Raw genomic sequence first — 17821 nt, forward strand, 5'->3', positions numbered from 1 at the left:
GGTGTGGGGAAGGGGGTGGCAGGAGGGGATCCCGACTCCGCCACTGTGCGCTTTGACTCGGTCACCTCTCCACCTGTGGCGCACCCCCGTTTCCGTCTGTCCCATCACTCACTGCTGAGCGGGAGCAGCAGGCTCATGGGCAGCCCCCGACCCCCACACACGCACACACTGCTACGGTCACAGGACAGTTCGTTCCTCTGATTCCTTCTTCCGTATCACCTCGCTGTCCCGTGCCCCTCGCCCCCCGCCCCGGGCCCTTCTGGGGAGAGCCGATTTGCGGACAGGAAAACAAATGGCCCAATCCCTTTTCTCCCGGAACAGCCCAGCTGCAGCCTTCCTCGTTGCAGGCGAGGCGGCGCAGCCCGGAAGCCGTGAGGAAGCAGGAGAGGGGGACCAGCTGTCAGACCTCAAGCTCATCCACCCTTCCATTCCTGGGACGGCCTTTAAGACTTCTCGCCCGATTTTCACAGCAGCCTTACCAGAAGGTACTGCTGGATCCATTTTTCAGGGGAGCAAACCGAGGCTCAGAGAAGTGAAGACACCTGCCTGGGGTCACACAGCATGGCGTGGTAGATTTCCATCCTTTCACCCCCTTCCCCCTGCTCTGGGCCAGGGAAGGCTTTTTAAAAGTTTAAGTCTAAAAGATGCAAAGGTTAAAAATGAAATAAAACCAGCCTTCCAGGAGCCCTGACCCTCAGCAGGAGGGCAGGAGGAAGCCCGGCTTGCAGGCCTGCCCAGGGGCCCTGTGTCCGGGGTGCCCGGAGGCTGGGGTTGCTGTCACCCGGGCCGGTTTTCGGGCTCCCTCTTGCCTGCTCACTGCTTCCGGCCCGGTCTGTGGGCGCCGAGTGGGGAGGGCTACCTGGTGCCCGGGCTATGAGGGTGGCTGCTCAGAGACCGCCTTGCTGAGAACGAGAAGCGAGGCCGGGTCATGGCAGCCTGGTGCTGCCCCCTGGTGGCCAAAACTGGAAGGGTCGGAGCGCCTCACGCATCTGTTCCCTGGGTCCACTCGAGAGTTCCGGGTTCAGAAGCCGCTGGCCGACCTCACTGGTACCTGTATTTTTATTCTTATTCTTTTTTTTTTTTTTTTTTTTGGTTCCGGGGATCGAACTCGGGACCTTGCGATGGGGGGGAAGGGGGTGGAACCACTGAGCTAAATCCCTGGCCCCCTCTTATTCTTTTATTTATTTTTAAATTTTTATTTATTTATTTAGAGCCAGATCACACTAGTCTAGGTGAGCCTTGAACTTGCAGTGTAGCAGAACTCTTCCTGCCTCAGACTCGCAAGTGCTGGGATTGCAGATGTGCACACCACCATTTCCAGCTGGTATTTGTATTTTTGCACAGTTTTGTGTTGTTTTTTGGTATCGGAATTCGAACTTGGGACCTTGTGCTTTCCAGGCAGGCGGGCGGCTCCACTGAGCTAAATCCTGGGCCCACCCATCGTATCTTTGAAGTTTGCTCCCAGTTTTGAGGAAGTCCACTTTTTCAAGTGTTTCTTTCATATCTTCACTATGGGTCCTGTGCAAAAAGTCTTGATGGACAGTCATGTGTTTGTTTTTGTGTTTTCCAGTGTTGCTGTTCTTTATTTAGTAAAAATAATGATATCCAAGTCAAAACTAAAAAGTGAAATAAAAGGTGAGGTCTCAGAAGGCTGAGGCAGGAGGATCGCCTTGAGTTTGAAGCCAGCCTGAGCTACATAGTGAGTTCAAGGCCCGCCCGTACTATATACCAAGACTGTCTAGCGCTGGGGAGGCTGAGGCAGGAGGATCACCATCAGTTTGAGGCCAGCCTGAACTACATAGCGAGACTTTGTTTAAAAAAAAAAAAAAAAGACTATCTAAATAAATAAATAAATAAAGTTGAAAAGCCAGGCATGGTGACTCACACCCGTAATCCCAGCACTCAGGAAGCTGAGACAGGAAGATTGTCACAAATTTGAGGCCAGCCTGGGCTACACAGTGAGCTCAAGGCCAGCCTGCACTCCAAAGCAAGACACTGTCTCAAAAAAACAAAAAAAAAAACTGAGGTTTATTTATTTATTTTTATTTTTTTACTTTTTTATGGTACTGAAGACTGAACCGAAGCTCTTCACACTGAGCTGCATCCCCGGCCCTTTTTTATGGTTTATTATGTTGAGACAGGGTCTTGCTAAGTCACTAAGTTACCCTGGCTGCCCTGGAACTTGCAGTCCTCCTGCTTCGGCCTCCCAGAGTGCTAGGATTACAGGTGTACACTACACACCCAGTGTGAGATGTAGAGAGGTCTTGCTTCCATTCCCAGGTCTGTGTCCCTTGTCCCCCACAACATAACCACTTTATTCTTTATTCCTTTATTCCTTTTTAGAAATTATATATCTCCTTCCCCTTTCCTTAAAGAGTAAGGAAAGAGGGACACACATACACACATATATATATATATATATAACTCACATGTATTTGTTTACATGCTACCTATGTGTACATATAGGTGTGTGTCCTCTCTCTTTTTAACAGTACGTCCTAGAGAGCCTACTCTACGGTACTCTCTGGGAAATTTCCTCCTCTCCTGTCCTGCCGTGTCTTGTCCCCCGTTTATTTTCGGTAGCTGCTGAGTAGCAGTACTCATAACACTATGGTTCTTTTAGTCGTTTCTACTGTACTGGAGAGCACTGTGCCTACATCACTTCGGGGGTTGGCTTGTTCATCTTTGGGATGGATTTTGAAACAGGGCATTGCCAGGTCAAAGGCCTCACAGCTGTGACTCTGCCCGACATGCCCACCCCACCCTGTCATGTGGCAGGAAAAGGCTGTTTCCCAAGACCTACCATGGCTTCAGGCTTGTGCCTGCCTGCCTGACTACAGGGCCACCCTCGGGCATTCCTCGCGTGGCTGAGAGCCAGGAGAAGCATGAGGTGCCCGGGGTATGTCAGCGGGGCCCAGCCTGGCCGTCCTCACTGGCTGTGGCCCTCTGGGATGCCCTCTGCCTGTTTCTCCTGTGCCCGGCTCCAGCCATTCTCACTGCAGACCAAGGTTCACTGAGCACGTTTGGGTGATGTCATTTGGTTTCCCTACTCGTTTGCTGTTATCCCATTTTACAGATGAGGAGGAGCAGTGGGGTCTAAGTGAGAGGCAGCATCTTGCTCCAGTTCCCAGTGCTCAGGGAACAGGGAGCCAGACTGGCTCGTGGTCACATGTGCACACCTGGACATGCGTGTATGTGTGTGACATATCTCTCTCTCTCTCCCCTCTCTCTGTCTCTTTCGTTTTCTTTCTCTTCTTTTTTGGTGGTACTGGGGATTGAGCCCAGGGCTTTCACACTGAGCCACATCTACAGCCCCTTTTTATGTATTTATTTTTTTGAGATGGTCTCGCTGAGCTGCTAAATTGCCCAGGCCGGCTTCACACTTGCACGTGTCTCAGAGTGCTGGGCCACAGGTGTGGCACCATGCCAGCTCCCGAGCATTTCTGAATAAGAGGACATGGCTTCCTCACGGCTGGGCCTTTCTCCGAACTGGTAACTCCTAAAGCTCGGTTGCCTCCCGTAGGATTCCCAAGCTCAGCTCTCATCAGTCTCCTGCAAGGTCAGCCCAGGGCAGCCCTGTGTCCCCCAGCAGGACGTGGGGACAAGGGCCACTCCCCTGGCCACTGGAAAGACATCACAATGGCTGTCACCTGTCTGAGGACCCTCAGCCCCACCTACTTCCAGCCAGCACGCGCAAACACACACACACACACACACACACACACTCACACAGATGTCTTGGGATGAGTGCAGCTGCTCAGAGCCCGCAACCCAGCAGCACCTGGACACTGTTGCTGGGACAAAGGACTTCCATGGTGCCAAAATGGAACTGTCCCCAGGGTGAGGGTCCTCCATTCAGGAGTGGGGCTGGGTGAGGCCTGGCAGAAGTGAACACTAGGGAGATTCCCTCGGGGAAGCAGGAGGGGACTGTGGTTCACCTTGCTGAGCCAGGGTGGGGGCTAATTCCGGTACTCGCCACCCTCCCCCGAGTCCTGCCCCACCTTCCAGGGGCCCAGCAGGGACCAAGGACAAGTGAGGCCTCCCACCTCACCCCTCCTCTCCCACAGTAACAGAAGGGATTTACCAAGCAAGACAGATGGCTGCCCCACATCAGGTATGGCCTCCCCTCCTCCTGTGACTGACCAGGTGGGGTCTGGAGGTGCCCTGCCTCGCCGCACTGAGGTGGCCCCAGGAGAGCTCCAGTCTTGCTAAATTCGTGCAGAGGGGATGGGATGTTTGAAGGGATCCCTAGGGAACTGATGAGAGCTGGGCATTGCTAATGTGCTTCTCAGTCATGCAGTTTCCTCACCTGCAAGGTGGGCAGGGGATCTGGCATACTTGACAGCTGAGGCTTCTCCCGTTGTTGCAGCAGAGCAGAGCAGCTCAGTGCTACAGCCAAGTGTTACAGCTCAGGGTCACAGCTAAGTGCCACAGCTCTGAGGCATGACTGAGCTTTATAGCTCAGTGTGGCGGGAACGCAGCTCTCATAATTTGAAGAATCTGATGGTCAGTTGACGAGATGGAAAAAAAAACTTTATTACACCAGGCTGGGGGCCTCAGAGGAGTCTGCTCTACCAGAAATGAGAGCCTCCTTATATAGGGAGCTACAGGGTAGGTAAGCATGCGCACTGAAGCAGGGAGTGGAGTTGCAGAACATCCCTGAAAGGTCACCCAGTTCGGTCACAAACCATTTTGATCCATTGGGCAGGAGCCCAGCAACACAAACTTACATTTCCAAAACAAAACATTCTGTGGATAAAAAAATGGAGGCAAGGCAAGGGCCTGTCTTACTGTATAGCACTTCTCTGTCACCATCCCACGGAGTCCAGCCTGGGCCAAAGTGGCAATGGCGTCCTGCTCTTTGGGGCCCACATTCTGGGAGGAGATGCTGGGTGGGAGCTCCCGGTGCCCACTGGAAGCCAGTAGACCCCCTTCCTGGTTGTGTAGACCAGGCCTACCCCGGTCGCCTTGGAAACATGGGAGTCCCAACTGCCCAGGCTCCATACATAGGCTCATGAGGCTCCCATCCTACCCTCGTGGGCACACACTGGGTATCCAGGACCCTGGACTCCTCTTCCCCCGCCAAGGGTGGTGCCGGGACGGCTGTGTACCCACTGTGTGAGGCCCCTGTGGTTGGGGGCAGGGTGGACCAGGACCCCAACCCCCTCCTCTGAGGGGTAGACGGGAGCAGGCCCACTGCAGCCGCCCTGATCAGAGGCAAGGCCATGTTAGCAGCGTGGGCTCCGAGTCAGGCATGTTTATTCCACCCTCGGCTGATACGCTGAGCTCACACCCTAGGACATGAGGCACACCAGAGACAGAGGCCCTGGTTCAAATCCTGGCTTCTCTACCTACTAGCTGAACAACCATCGCCAGTGCGGCCCTCCCTATAGGCCTGGGTTCCTGCTTTGTAAAATAGTCCCAGCGCTGGGTGTGGCAGTGCAGGCCTGTGACCCTAGCACTCTGGGAGACTGAGGCTAAAGGTTCGGGAATTGAAACCCAGCTTGGGCTGGGCAAGATCCTGTCTCAAAATAAAAAATAAGGAAAGGACTGGAGTGTAGCTCAGGGTGAGGGCCTTGGGTTCAACCCTTGCTACCGCAAAATCAAGAAACAAAAAAGCAGTCTTGGCGCCCCTGAGGCCCCGCTTCTGAAGACAGTTCCTTCTTCCTCTGTCCTCCAGAGCCCAAGTGTAACACGCTGCCGCCTCCTCCTCACTACCCTCCTCCTGCCCCACAGGCCGCCCTGCTAGGTGAGTGCTTACTGCCAGCACAGCCGCTTCTCCCTGCTGTGTCCCAACCACAGCTGACTGCGCGGACCTCGCCTCTTCAGGGAAGGCCAGCGGCTCCAGGCCTCCTCGTGGCTCACACTGGCTGCCCTGTGACCTACAGCCACTAAGAATCAGCCTCTGCATGGTCACGTGCCCGGGCCTGTCCACAGTAGACTCTCAGGAAATGCTTTTAAACATTGCAATCCCTTTAAGCACACCACACCCCTATACGCCCATCACAGGGGAACACAGACTTCCCAAGTTCTCTGCACTTCACCCAAAGAATTGTTGGTCAGGATGTGTTTTCTTTTTCTTTTTTTTTTTTTTTTGGTTTTGGTTTTGGTTTTTTGAGGCAGGGTCTCACTATGTAGCCCAGGCTGGCCTTGAACTCGCCGCGATCCTGATCCTCCTCCCTCAGCCTCCCGAGTGCTGGGATGACAGGCATGCGCCACTACACCCGCTGTGAGGCAGTGAGTTTAGAAGAGGAAAGGGTTATAGAGCTCACAGTTCTGGAGGTTCCAGGCCCAGGTTAGGTGGCCCCATTGCTTTGGGCCTCTAGTGAGGGTGGTAGATGGCCATGCTGGGAGTTCGGGTCCCAGCGAGCCCTTTCATCACCAGCCAGGTAGACCCCACGGTCCCCTCCAAGGGCTCCAGTGACTAAGAGCTTCCTGTGGAACTGCACCTCCTAAGGGTCCTCCTGCCTCTCAGTTGCGCACCCTGGGGACAAGCCTTTAGCATGTGAGCCCGGGCCCTCGGCCAGACCACAGCTGACCAAGAGCTCCCCCGCCATGGCAGAAGGTGCCTCAGAGCCCAGGGACAGCCCCGCCCAGCTGTGCACACTTCTTCCCTCAGTCTTCTGCCACGCAGGGCACACGTCACATCACACACCAAGGGACCCCACTCTTCAAAGCCTTTGCCCGATCCCCAGAGGAAGCCAGAGCCAGAGATCAGCATGAGCGCCCCACGCCCACGGGCCACTAGGAACTGCTCGCGTTTGTGCTGTCTTGCTGGGCGGGCAGGGGGACGCCAGGGCCGCACACACACTGGGCAAACTCCCCACCCCCAGCCACACCTGCACCCCAACATCTTAAAGCAAATGCAGCACCACCAAGGACACAGTGGTGGCCTCAGCTTTAGTCGCTGAGACCCCTTGGTGACCCCACTGCACATGTCCCCGAGGGGTGCACCCTGGAGAAGCCAAAGCAGCTGATGGAAAGGTTTGTGCTTTTTTTACCTTCTGTGCCCTGGCTGTGGCCGGGATCCCAGGCGGGGCACTTTCGTCACAAGGACCGGAAGCCACCTCGGAAAACTTAAGGAGCCCAGGAGAAGGGGACTGGCCGCATGGGCAGGACACGGCATGGACTCACTGAGTGGGAGCGGCTGCACTTGCACCCAGGGCCACTGGGAAATTCCTGGTCCCTCCTTGCTGTGGCCGGGGGATCCGGACCACGGGAGGCCTGAAGCCGGACGATGGGGCCGTCGGTGGGGGGCTCATCGGCAGAAGATGAGAAGCCAGTGGAGGGGTGGGGGTGCGGGTCTGACCCTCCTCCCCGCTTCCAGCCTTATGCTCCACCGTGCGAACAACCCCACCTCCTCCGAGCTGATGCAGTCCCCGTGCCCATACTGCAGGAACTACACCGTTACGGTGACCTCCCCCGTCCCAGGACTGCTCACCTGGCTGCTGTGTGCCTGTCCCTTCATGCTTGGGTGAGTGGCCTGGCCTGGGGCCCACAGAGGCCCCCCAGAGCCTGAGTGTTGGCCTGGGGGTGGGGGGGGTAGAGGGAACTTGTGCGTGACACAGGCAGGATGGAAGATGGGAGGCCTTGGTAATGACCCGGCCACTGGCACCTGTGTCCTCCCAGGACAGAGCGGTGCAGGAGCAATGCCTGCCAGCCAGGTGGCTCCAGGTTGGCACTTGTGGCTGCTGTCACCAGCAAGACAGAGCGGGTGAGCATGGCTCTCAGTTGGGCCCTAGACTCGGCCCCAGGCCCGGCAGCCTGGAGGTCAGCGGGGCCCAGGGTGGCCAGGTGCTGCTCACAACCTGACTCTTGAGGCTGCAGGTGCTTCCTGGCCTGCTGCGTACAGAGCCCGATGGGTGTGGAACGCTCCTGCCCCGTGTGCCACCACACGCTCTTCCACCACCGCCACCTGTGACCCCAAGGGATAAATGCTGCTGGTGTGGCGGGCGTGCCAAGCTTGCTTCAGTGTGTCCCTCGGGGATCCCCAGGTGGTGAAGGGTCCCCTCTGCTCTGTGAAGCTGGGCCTGGTGCCCCAGGAGTTGGAGCACTGCAGGTGCCCAGGCAGCACTGGCTGGGCAGCCCTGCGGTCTTGAGGTCCAGCTTCCTCCCCAGGAGCCGCAGCTGGGGACCATCTCCTGCCTTCCCGCCTCCTTCCCATGGGCCCTGCCAGGGGAGTCTACTGTTCCAGAAAATCTGTATCTGCTGTCACCTACCTCCTCCCTTGAGCTCACCCTGGCCCCACCCTGTCTCTTCCTGGTGTCTGTGGCTCCAGTTGTGCCCCCAGAGAGCATTTAGCTTCTCCAGCCCCTGCCTGCACCGTCTGCACCCCAAGCTTCATCTCAGGACGCTCTCTTCCTGCTCTTCCCTGGGCTGTAATGCCCTCCAGCCCTGCCCTGCCCTGCCCTCCTTGTGGGCTTGCCAGGGCTCCTGCCCTCACCTCCTGCATCCCAGCACCTTCTCCCTGGGATGCCTCAGGGACCCCACAAACCCAGTGGGTCTCCAGTGACTCCCTCTGCTCCCCACAGTGGGTGAGGATGACACCGCTGTCCCTCTTAGCCAACACACCCAAGCAGCCTTTGGGTCCTGTCCTTTCCACACAATGACTACCCTGTCCCTCATCCCGCCTTTTCTCCTCCCAGGAGGAACAGTCCCCATGGCTCCCTTCCTGGGTCTGGACTGCTCCTTCTGTCCCCACCAGCAGCCTGTGGCCAGCACAGGGTGAGGGCAATTAACACGGTCAACAGTCAGTCACTGCGGCCGGAACTGTACCTGACACCTGCCTAGAACTCACCACCCTCAGACGAAACTGAGGCCACCTGCAAGCCAGCTCCAGCTTCCCTCCAGTACTCCCGCCGGCCAGAACCATGCACCACATCCATCCTGGGCCACCCCACCCCGCTGTCACTTTCTCCAGGCACATCACGAGCTCCTGGCACCCCCAGGACCTAGCAGGGACAGAGGCTGGGACAAATCTTCCCGGGCCCTGGAAGGCTCCCCACTGGCCCAGGCCTAGCCCTTCAGCCCTTCACTTCTGCAGCCTTGCTGCACCACAGGCACTGCTGAGAAGGCACGAGGCCTCACAGTGGCTTCTGAAGGGGTAAAAGCTCTTGCGGGTAAAAGGAGGGTCTGTCTGGGGACCAGGACAGCAAGGAGGGTGAGACAAAGGACAATCCAGTGTAACTGTCAGATACCACCCGTCCTACTAGGGATAGAAACCAGGACCTTGCAGGGAGGAGAGGGATACGTAAGAATTAAAATGTACTATGTACATGGATCAGCTCACCATGATGACTGCAAACATGTACTGATGAAAAAAAAGCAAGCAAGCCTTTGAGGATGATAGGCAAGTGCTTTACACTGAGGTATATCCCCATCCTTCTCACCCTCCCTTTTTTTGTGTCGTACTGGGGATTGAATCCAGAGCCTTCACACTAAGCTATATCCCCAGCCCATTTCCTGAATTTTTTTTTTTTTTTTTTGGTACGGGGGATCGAACTCGGGTCCTTGCACTTGCGCAGCAGGCAGCAAAACCACTGAGCTAAATCCCCGGCCCTTTTCTGAATAATTATGAAACAAGGTCTCACTAAGTTACTAAGTTTCCCAGCCTGGGCTTGAACTTGTGATTCTCCTACCTCAGCCTCCCGATTTTAAAATTTTGTAATATATATTAAAAATATTGTTCTGCCCATCTTTACGGTGAATTTCATTGAAAGATAGAAGTGAGGGAAGAATTAGGGGAAAGAAAAATAGGCAGATCCCAGTCTGAGAATCTGTAGTCACCTGCACCATGCTGGGCTTCACCGTAATGCCCACACCCACCCTGGAGAAGGCACCAGCCTATGACACAGAAGCCAGGCCTGAGAGATTTGTGAAACTCAGAAACTCAGCTGTAACTACTATGCACTCCTCCATCAGCAAGGAAAGGTGTTGGACAGTCCAAGTGTACAAGCCATGGTCAAAATACACAGTGAATGCTTGCATTCTTTTTTTTTTTTTTTTTTTGGTACTGGGGATTAAACTTGGGACCTTTTTCTTTTGAGGCAGGTGGAGGAACCACTGAGCTAAATCCCCGGCCCAAATGCTTACATTCTTATAAATTTATTACATAAAAAGACCCATTTTCGTTAATCTCTCTCAAAACACTCACCCTTGAAGGGAATGCTGTTGCAGAGTGCCATCCAACAGAAAGGCAGGCTCTTAAAGACATCATGCCGTGTCCTCATCCACTTTATTCATGGATCTGGCACCATGTGACTTCTGGCTCTTCCCTAAAGTCAAAAGGGCCATGAAAAGGAAATATTTTGAATCAATTCAGGACATCCGAGGCAGCCACAACAGTGCAACTAAAGACACTCACAAAAGAAGAATTCCAGAGCTGCTTCAGAAAGTGGCAAGAATGATGACTGTGTTCGAAGTGAGGGGAAGGGTTTGAGGGGGGAGTAAGGGTAATGCACTTTTACTGTAGATTTTGGGGGGGGGGTACCGGGGATCGAACTCAGGACCTTGCGCTTGTGAGGCAGGCGCCAGAAACACTGAGCTAAATTCCCAGCCCTGTAGTACATTTTTTAAAACATCCAACACTGACAGTATTTTATCAGACCACACACAGCCAGAGGGATGGGAGCATCACCAGCAGAGGCTCCTGTGAGCACTGAAGTGGGATAGGGCCAAGGAAGGTCCTTGTGTCCCACCATCCTGGGACAGATCGGAGCCCCCTGGGGCTGCACCTGTGCTATCTCTACTACGGCCCTGGACAACCAGGAGCACTGAGGGAGGAGTGGGTCTTGAGCATGACCAGCACTCCCACTGCTACACCCACACAGAGGCTGTCTTAGCGGAACCCCTAGGGATGAGAAGGCGAAGTTTTGGACAAATCAGGTGCCTGTGGCCTTGGTGAGTGCCTGAGGTTGAGGGATCTCCAATGGGCTCGTCTGGGACCTGGTGGCCCTCAGAGGGGCTCAGCCTGCAGCAGCAAGAGCCATGGCCACCTGACCTGGTCTGAACTGCTCAACAGTTCAAGCCCATCCTCGCTGCCCCCTTGCCTAGACGAGGATCCCCAGACAGGCCCTGGGACAGGACTGACTGCTGGCCCTTGGCTCCTCTGAGAGTGCTCGGAGCCTGGCTGGCTGTGGGCAGACGGCCACCAGGTCCTGCCTCGAACACCCTCGAAGCCTGAGTGAGTCCCTGCCGGGCCCTGATCCTGTCACGAGGGCAAGGTTCTGCCCTGGTCAGCACCCTCCCTGACCCAAGAGCAGTTCCAGAACCTTGGAATGGAAACTGCTCAGTGTGAGAGAAATGTCACTTGCTGCCTCTTAAGTAGAAGAATTCTCATAGAAAATCCAGACTTCCTGCTTCCACCTGCAGGGGCTGCATGCAGCACTGGGACTCACGGTACCCATCTGCCCCCCATCCCAGCCTGTGCCACCAGCTCCCTCAGCTCAGCCTAACACACCGTGCCCGCCTGTTTTACAGAGGGCAGTCTGGGCCTCCAATGCCCAGGCTCTGCTGCAGAGCCACCTGGCACCCCTCTCCCTAAGCCCAGACCTGCTCCTGCACACGAGCTCCTGCACACGAGGATGGCTCTTCCCTGGCAGGTGAGGTTGGCATGCTAAAACTTGGGGGCAGCTCCATGCCACCACCAGGGGGCCTCAGCTCCGCATCCAGCAACACAGAGCCCCCAAAGACCAAGGTTCTGTCTCTGAGCTGCCCAGATGCCTGTTGCTGACCACAAGATCACAGCCCCTGCTTGGCAGTTCTCGGCCCAGCGAAACGACTATTAATAAAGCGTGTTGATGCCGAGTTCTTGGCTACTGTTCCCAGCCACCCACGTCTGGCCTGGCCAGAGCCAAGAGATAGAACTGGATGCTGCCCCTTATCACAGGTGCAGGACCGGAGGGCACAGTGCTGGCTGGGGTGGGGCTCCAGCTGAAAGCCACTCAGTCACCGCACAGCCGCCCCAGCCTGGCAGCGGGGCAGAGGGCCACCTGTGGCTCTCACCTCCAGGCAGGCTCAGAGAGCAAGGGGCACTGAAGGGCCCCCAAACCCCAGGAACCCGGAGCAGCTTTGGCCGTCCCCCCCAGCTCTTCACCCACCAGCCACCTGGTACATGCAGGAGTGGCTGAGTGTTCCTTGAACATGACAGACATGGCTTTCTCTACCTCCTGCCCCACCCTAAGAACAATTTTGCAGGAAAATGCTTGAAAGGACTAAAAGGGACCCACTCCTTTATGGCAGGAGCAGGCTGGCATCAGCCTTACTACCGGCTGGCATGGGCTTCACCAATGGTCTGGGTCCCTCCCTTGGCTACCCATAAAAAAGCCTCAGGCTGTGACGATGTGCCAGCTCCCAACACCTGCCAGTGACCTCTGTGGGGCAAGCGTGGCCCGTCTCTGGAACCGACACACAATCCTGCTCCCAAATGCCCTTCAAGGTTACCTGTGGGCCTCAGTTTCCAGGCCATAGTTAAACAGAGCAAAGTGTAAGTCACAAGACGCCCAAGCTCCCACTTGCTCCACAGCAAAATACTTTCACGTGGTTCCCACCCATGAAGTGAATGGCCCTGAGGGCCTCCCTCAGTGAGAAGGTGCAGCACTAGTGGTGCCAGCACCAGCTCAACAGCACCATGAGCGAGCCAGTAAGGTAACAAGGCACAGAAGGCCATTACCCCAGGGGTCCACATCAGACCCGTGATTTAAATCGCGGCCACTGCAGGGAACAGATCAAAGCCTCCCACCACAGCCAGTCAGGACAAGAGATCCAGGGTGGCAGGAGCCACAACAATCTTGGGGATTTATGGCCCCAACATGACATACCTGAGATTCGTTCGATTGTTTTTTGGGAGAGGCAAGGTCCAGCCCCAGGGTACCTGGGACTCATTCTCCCCCAGCAGACCTGCTGAGACAACCTCCAAACCTGCCTTCCCCGAAGAGGTCTGTGGGTTTCCAACATGGGAATGGGCTCCTCCCCCTCGAACCCAGGCCATGGCGAGCCCCAAAGGGCTGCTGGGATGCAGCCTTGCATAGGGCTGCTTTGCTGCCAGGACAGCAGAACTGAGCGCTGTCGGTGGTTCTTGTCAATACCACGAGGCCGCAAGAGACAGGATGCGGTATCTAGCCTTTAGTCAACCCTGGCTTTAATGCAATAAAATCACAAGAACTGTCTTCACTATTCTGCTCAGTAAACTGACATTGTAAGGTGCTACAACTCATCTCGCCTTCTCCCTGGAAACGTGGATCCAAACCTAGACCTCGTCCGACTCCCAAATCGCCACTGGCCTCAAAACAAGCAGATGAGTCAGGTGCATTCCATAAAGGGGAGCCCCAGCTGGCACCTCCTTTAGGAAGAGGTGGCCCTGGACTCCTAGTTTTCCGTCACAGGACCCACCCACACTGGGACAGTGCATCTCCACACAAGCTGGGGCTGCCATTTCACAGCCCTGTGGGTGGTTCGGACTCCTGTACTTCAATGTTGACGTGGCCATCCGGGCCCGTAAGCTATACAGACATAAGCTATACAGACATCTGGGCGTGCTGGTCACGACTGGTAGCTAAAGCTCTACGAGGAAGGGCAGTGATTCCTGCCAAAGGTGGCCCCAAGAGTGAGCTGGCAGGGGACACTGCAACAGAGTGGGCATGCTACAAGGGAAGAACCTGCATATAAGAGCCCGCTTTGGAAACAGTGGCAGGCCATGCTCCTTTACGCACTCCTGGAAATGTCCACGGATGCAGTGTCCATGCAGAGGTAACACTCCAGATCCAAGGTTGCAGCACACACGGCACCGGGAGAAGACATAACATCCTCAGAAGGCAGCTAGCTCCCTTGCGTTAAATTTAGGAAGCTCCATTCCTCTCCCCAAACCCAGTTTAGTGAATTCAAGCACCTGATATCTGAATTCACAATAGATGGAAATGTAGATGAGATGCAGGACACACACAATGGACACAATGAAGTTCTTTGAGAAAACAGTCATTTAATATCTTAGGGACAATAGTAAGTTTTAGTTACCTAGGACTATAACCAACCCCCAGCCAAAACCTACAACAAAGAAACACCTTAGTGCTCATTTGAAGACAAACTCAAAGTGAACGGCCATCCCCTGTCACCTGCTACTTATCCCACTCATCAGAAGCGAGCTGGGAGCAGGAAGGCACACACTTCACAGTGGAAACTGAGGACAGAAGCTGCTCCAAGTACAGATTGGCCCAGAGACTGGGAATGCTGAGCCAGAGCAGAGCCACACCAAGCTGCCAGGCCCTCGAAAACGGCTGCCCACCTTGGACCACACCGTCCAATGTCCTGCATAGTGTTGTCACCTCAGCCATGCATTGGTCCTGCCTGAGAACACTTTTAAATTTCTTAAGCCCAAAAGTGACTATAGTTAAAAGGCAAGTCATCCCCCCACCGCTCTCTGCCACCTGGAAATTCAGAGGGAAAAAATACACCACTTTAAAACCTAGGCAAACGTGAAAGTGCTTCCCAAGCCTGTATCCAGGAGGGCAGAAACCTTCCTGAACTTCCATGTCACTCACTGAATTGTAAGTTTTATAGAAAATTTTATTCAACATACAACATTTTCCAGCAAAAAGGCAATATACAGGAAGAGTTGTTGTACACCGCTGCTACAGAAACAAACAAAAAATATTGGAAAAGGAGGAAAAGAAGTGTGATCTGCTGATTCTATTTTACTGCACTCAAAACTAGACACGCAGCTGGCATTAGCTCCAAAATAAAAGGGAATGAGGTTGGGGTGGAAATAAAGCCACACAGTGAGTATCCAGCTTGCAGACTCACTCAACGAAAAGTGACCTCCTCCCGGTGGCGAATTGTACATGTTCGTTCATTAAATATACAATTTCATTTTTCCTTTCTCTTTATTTAACCTTTTTTACAAAGTCAACAGCTTCCTAACCACTAGTGAGCATGCCCTCTTGCTAAAGGCTCTTTGTCCTTCTGTCTGTGCCACTGCCTCAGACTTCTATTTATAATCCTCTCACCTGCTCATATCAACTGTTGAGATCATTAAATTTGCTGAGAGGCAGCAGAGTAAATAAACCTTAACTGTATTTAACAATGTTGTCAATTTAATAAAAAGACCCAAAAATATCTGTCGGGGCTGTACTCAGTGCACCCACTTTGCAAATGGGCTGCAGAACAGTAGTGGCTGATGGAAGAAGATGGGTTTATTAAAAAGACCCCAGGCAGGAGGAGGAGGAACCCGAGGAAGGGCCAACAATGCACACAATGAAGGAAAGAGCGCTATTTATTAGGTTGTGAGTTTCTCTGTTCGCCTTTACAGATGCACAAAAGGTCATTGGAAGGATAACTGAAGGAAATAAGTCAGACGAGCCTGCACATCAGATGGGGTAGCGGCAGGCAGGCAGCCAGGACCCCAGGCAGGCAGCGGGGCCCCAAGCCACCCACACAGCCCGAGACCTTGTGTCAGGACACGTGTCTGGGAACCTCTTCTCCCATGCGCTGACAGTCGCCTTGCATCATGGTTACCATAAAATAACTCTCATTGGCATCCAAGCTTTATAAAAACACCTTCATTTTGCTCAAAAAGGGCAGTCAATAGATACAGAGAAGCCAAACTGAACAGCCTCAACAAAATAAAATTAACATCAGCAGCAAATCTTCTTGCTGGAGACTTCGGCTAGACTGCACGTGTACCAAAGTTCTACGGCTGTTAAGAAGGGGCACACATCCACACGCTGTCCCTCGCCTTGGACACACCGGGAAGAAGTCAGTTGTGGATTTTAATAGCCTTTTCGAGGTACGTGTAGCGACTCCTCTTTGGGGCTTTGTTGAAGTGGTCAAGCCCTAGCCAAGGCCGAGGATGAGACATGTTGCCTAGTGGGGAGAAGAAACAAGAAGTGAGACCCAGGGCAACTCTAGAGCCCCCGGGGCCTCAGTGACGACACGGACCTCCAGATCCAAAATGGCCATTTGTCCCCAGGGTCTGGAAGTGTGAACTCCAAGACGCCTGGTATGCTGACCCCCCTGGCACTAACCCCCATCCATCCCCACCTGGTGAACCTTCTGGAGGCACCTAGAGCAGGCCTGAAGCAGAACCTGCAGCTCAGAGGATCTGGACCTGATCCTCAGCTACTGCTGAGTGCAAACCAAGGGCTTCCATCCCGAAATGACCCGCAGGTGACGGGTGCTGTTCCTCCATCACACATGCCTGGGTGTGCAAATACAAAAGCCAGCACAGAAGCCCATCGTGTGCTGCTATGCAGACACACAATCCTTAACAGAAACATCTCCAGTGAGTGGGCTCTTACCAGGCTGCGGCTCAAAGTCTTTCAAATTTACTTCGTACTCATCTTCGTTAATGTACTGGTGCCGGCCCATCATTACAATTGCAAATTTAAACTAGAAGACAAAAATCAAAACTCCTCCATTATTTCTGTATATTGGCAAAATTCACATCTCTAGCAAACAAACAAAAAAAAACGCCAAGCTGCTTCACTAGCCTAGGTCTGAGCACGCCGGCCATCAGAAGCACACACCTTTTCAAACTCCTTTTCCTGGATGTCCAGCAGGCTCTGGATTCGCTTCATCACTTCTCTGAAATGCTCGCCCTGGAAGGCAAAGTACAGATGCACTCATGGGGCCGCTCACTGGGCCACTCCCACTGTCCCCACACTTCAGCCATCAAAGCTGTTCAAAAGCTTCAGGTTCTGTCATAGACACTCAACCTACTTCAATACTCTTACCTGGTGTATCCTCAGCAAAAATGGAATTCCAAACGTCCCAAACACTTCTTTGTGGAAATGCGCCACTGTGATCAGCATCTCATTTTCTTTATCTATGTCTACCTGGTCCAAAGGTATTTCCTGGGGACACATTTTAAATATGAACAATTTAAGTGCAGTTACCACAGACACATGGCTGTGTTTAAATTCTCACATGCCACTCCAAGGTTACACAGCACTGTCATTTGCATCCTGTGAGTGTCTCTGTGTGAAAATATCGGTCCTGAGGAGCTGGTGCTTTCTAGAAGGTGGCGATAACCCTGTAAGAGGTGGGCCCGCTGGGAGGTCTTAGTCACTGTGGGTACCCTGGGAAGGAGAGACTGCAGGTTTCTGGTGCTCTCTTCTGTCCTTCCCAATCCCAGTCATGACGTAACCAGGCTTCCTCCAGCTTCCTTCAACCACATGTCCCTGGCACGACGTGCTGCCCTGCTACAGACCCAAAAGCAGTAAGGCCAGCAGTGAGTCATGGGCAGAAACCCCAGACTGGGCCACAGTGAGCCTTTCCTCTTTCTAAGTTGATTATCTCACGTCTCACGTTACAGAGAGCTGCCTTACAATTTTACTTTTGTCAAAATGCCACACTGGATCTAGTGAGAATGATCAGTTTAGAGCCAGATAATCCAACCTTTTTCAGAATAAAAAAAGAATAATGTAACTATTCCTATGAAAATGCCACAGCTCTAAATTCAACAACGACCTAGACTTTCTCCTTGTACTTCTGCTTTCTTACATGTGCTTGGTGCCCATATTCAAGGGTGTGGTGGCACACCTCTGTAATCCCAGCACTTGGGAGGCTGAGGCAGAAGAACTGCCTCATGTTCGAGGCCAGCCTGGGCTACAGAGTGAGTTCAAGGCCAGCCTGAGGTACATAGCAAGACCTTGTCTCAAAAAGAAAACAAAACCAACCCTAAAAACCAAAGACAGGACCTGTATGCTTCCACTCATGAGGTCCCCAAACTAGTGAAATGCAGAGGGAAAAGGCAGAACAGAGGAGAAAGTGGGGAGTTATTAAGAATAAAACTAACCCCAGGGCCGGGGATGTAGCTCAGCGGTGCCAC

The 17821-nt window shown here is 53.7% G+C and overlaps 2 protein-coding genes across 5 annotated transcripts in view; one reads left to right on the top strand and one right to left on the bottom strand.

The window, feature by feature from the left end:
* Nucleotides 1-1047: 1047 nt before the first annotated feature.
* On the top strand, nt 1048-10406 carry Litafd (LITAF domain containing). Its single transcript, XM_087203100.1, has 2 exons — nt 1048-7474; nt 7853-10406. The coding sequence occupies exons 1-2, from the start codon at nt 7125-7127 to the stop codon at nt 7932-7934; spliced, it is 432 nt and encodes a 143-aa protein (XP_087059226.1). The 5' UTR covers nt 1048-7124; the 3' UTR covers nt 7935-10406.
* A 4841-nt stretch (nt 10407-15247) lies between these two features.
* The window catches only part of Usp7 (ubiquitin specific peptidase 7), a 60790-nt gene continuing 58216 nt past the window's right edge, over nt 15248-17821 (bottom strand). For all 4 annotated transcript variants that reach the window (XM_021244292.2, XM_004864872.4, XM_087203092.1 and 1 more), the window contains 4 exons: nt 16725-16844; nt 16518-16589; nt 16290-16380; nt 15248-15855 (listed from right to left, as the gene is read on the bottom strand). In XM_021244292.2, the coding sequence (XP_021099951.1) occupies nt 15749-15855; nt 16290-16380; nt 16518-16589; nt 16725-16844 (390 nt within the window). In that variant the 3' untranslated portion in view covers nt 15248-15748. The remainder of the gene's footprint in view (nt 15856-16289; nt 16381-16517; nt 16590-16724; nt 16845-17821) is intronic.

This window comes from Heterocephalus glaber, unplaced genomic scaffold (genome assembly GCF_053883595.1).
Source record: "Heterocephalus glaber isolate CG9 unplaced genomic scaffold, H.glaber_assembly_v1.0 deba00001781, whole genome shotgun sequence".
Classification (NCBI taxonomy): Eukaryota; Metazoa; Chordata; class Mammalia; order Rodentia; family Bathyergidae; genus Heterocephalus; species Heterocephalus glaber.

What these genes read in the sequence shown, in the direction of transcription:
- Litafd (XM_087203100.1), top strand. Translation starts at nt 7,125, where the DNA reads ATGGACTCACTGAGTGGGAGCGGCTGCACTTGCACCCAGGGCCACTGG. An exon ending in GCCTGTCCCTTCATGCTTGG is followed by an intron (nt 7,475 to 7,852) that starts GTGAGTGGCCTG and finishes TGCTGCGTACAG; the next exon opens with AGCCCGATGGGTGTGGAACG.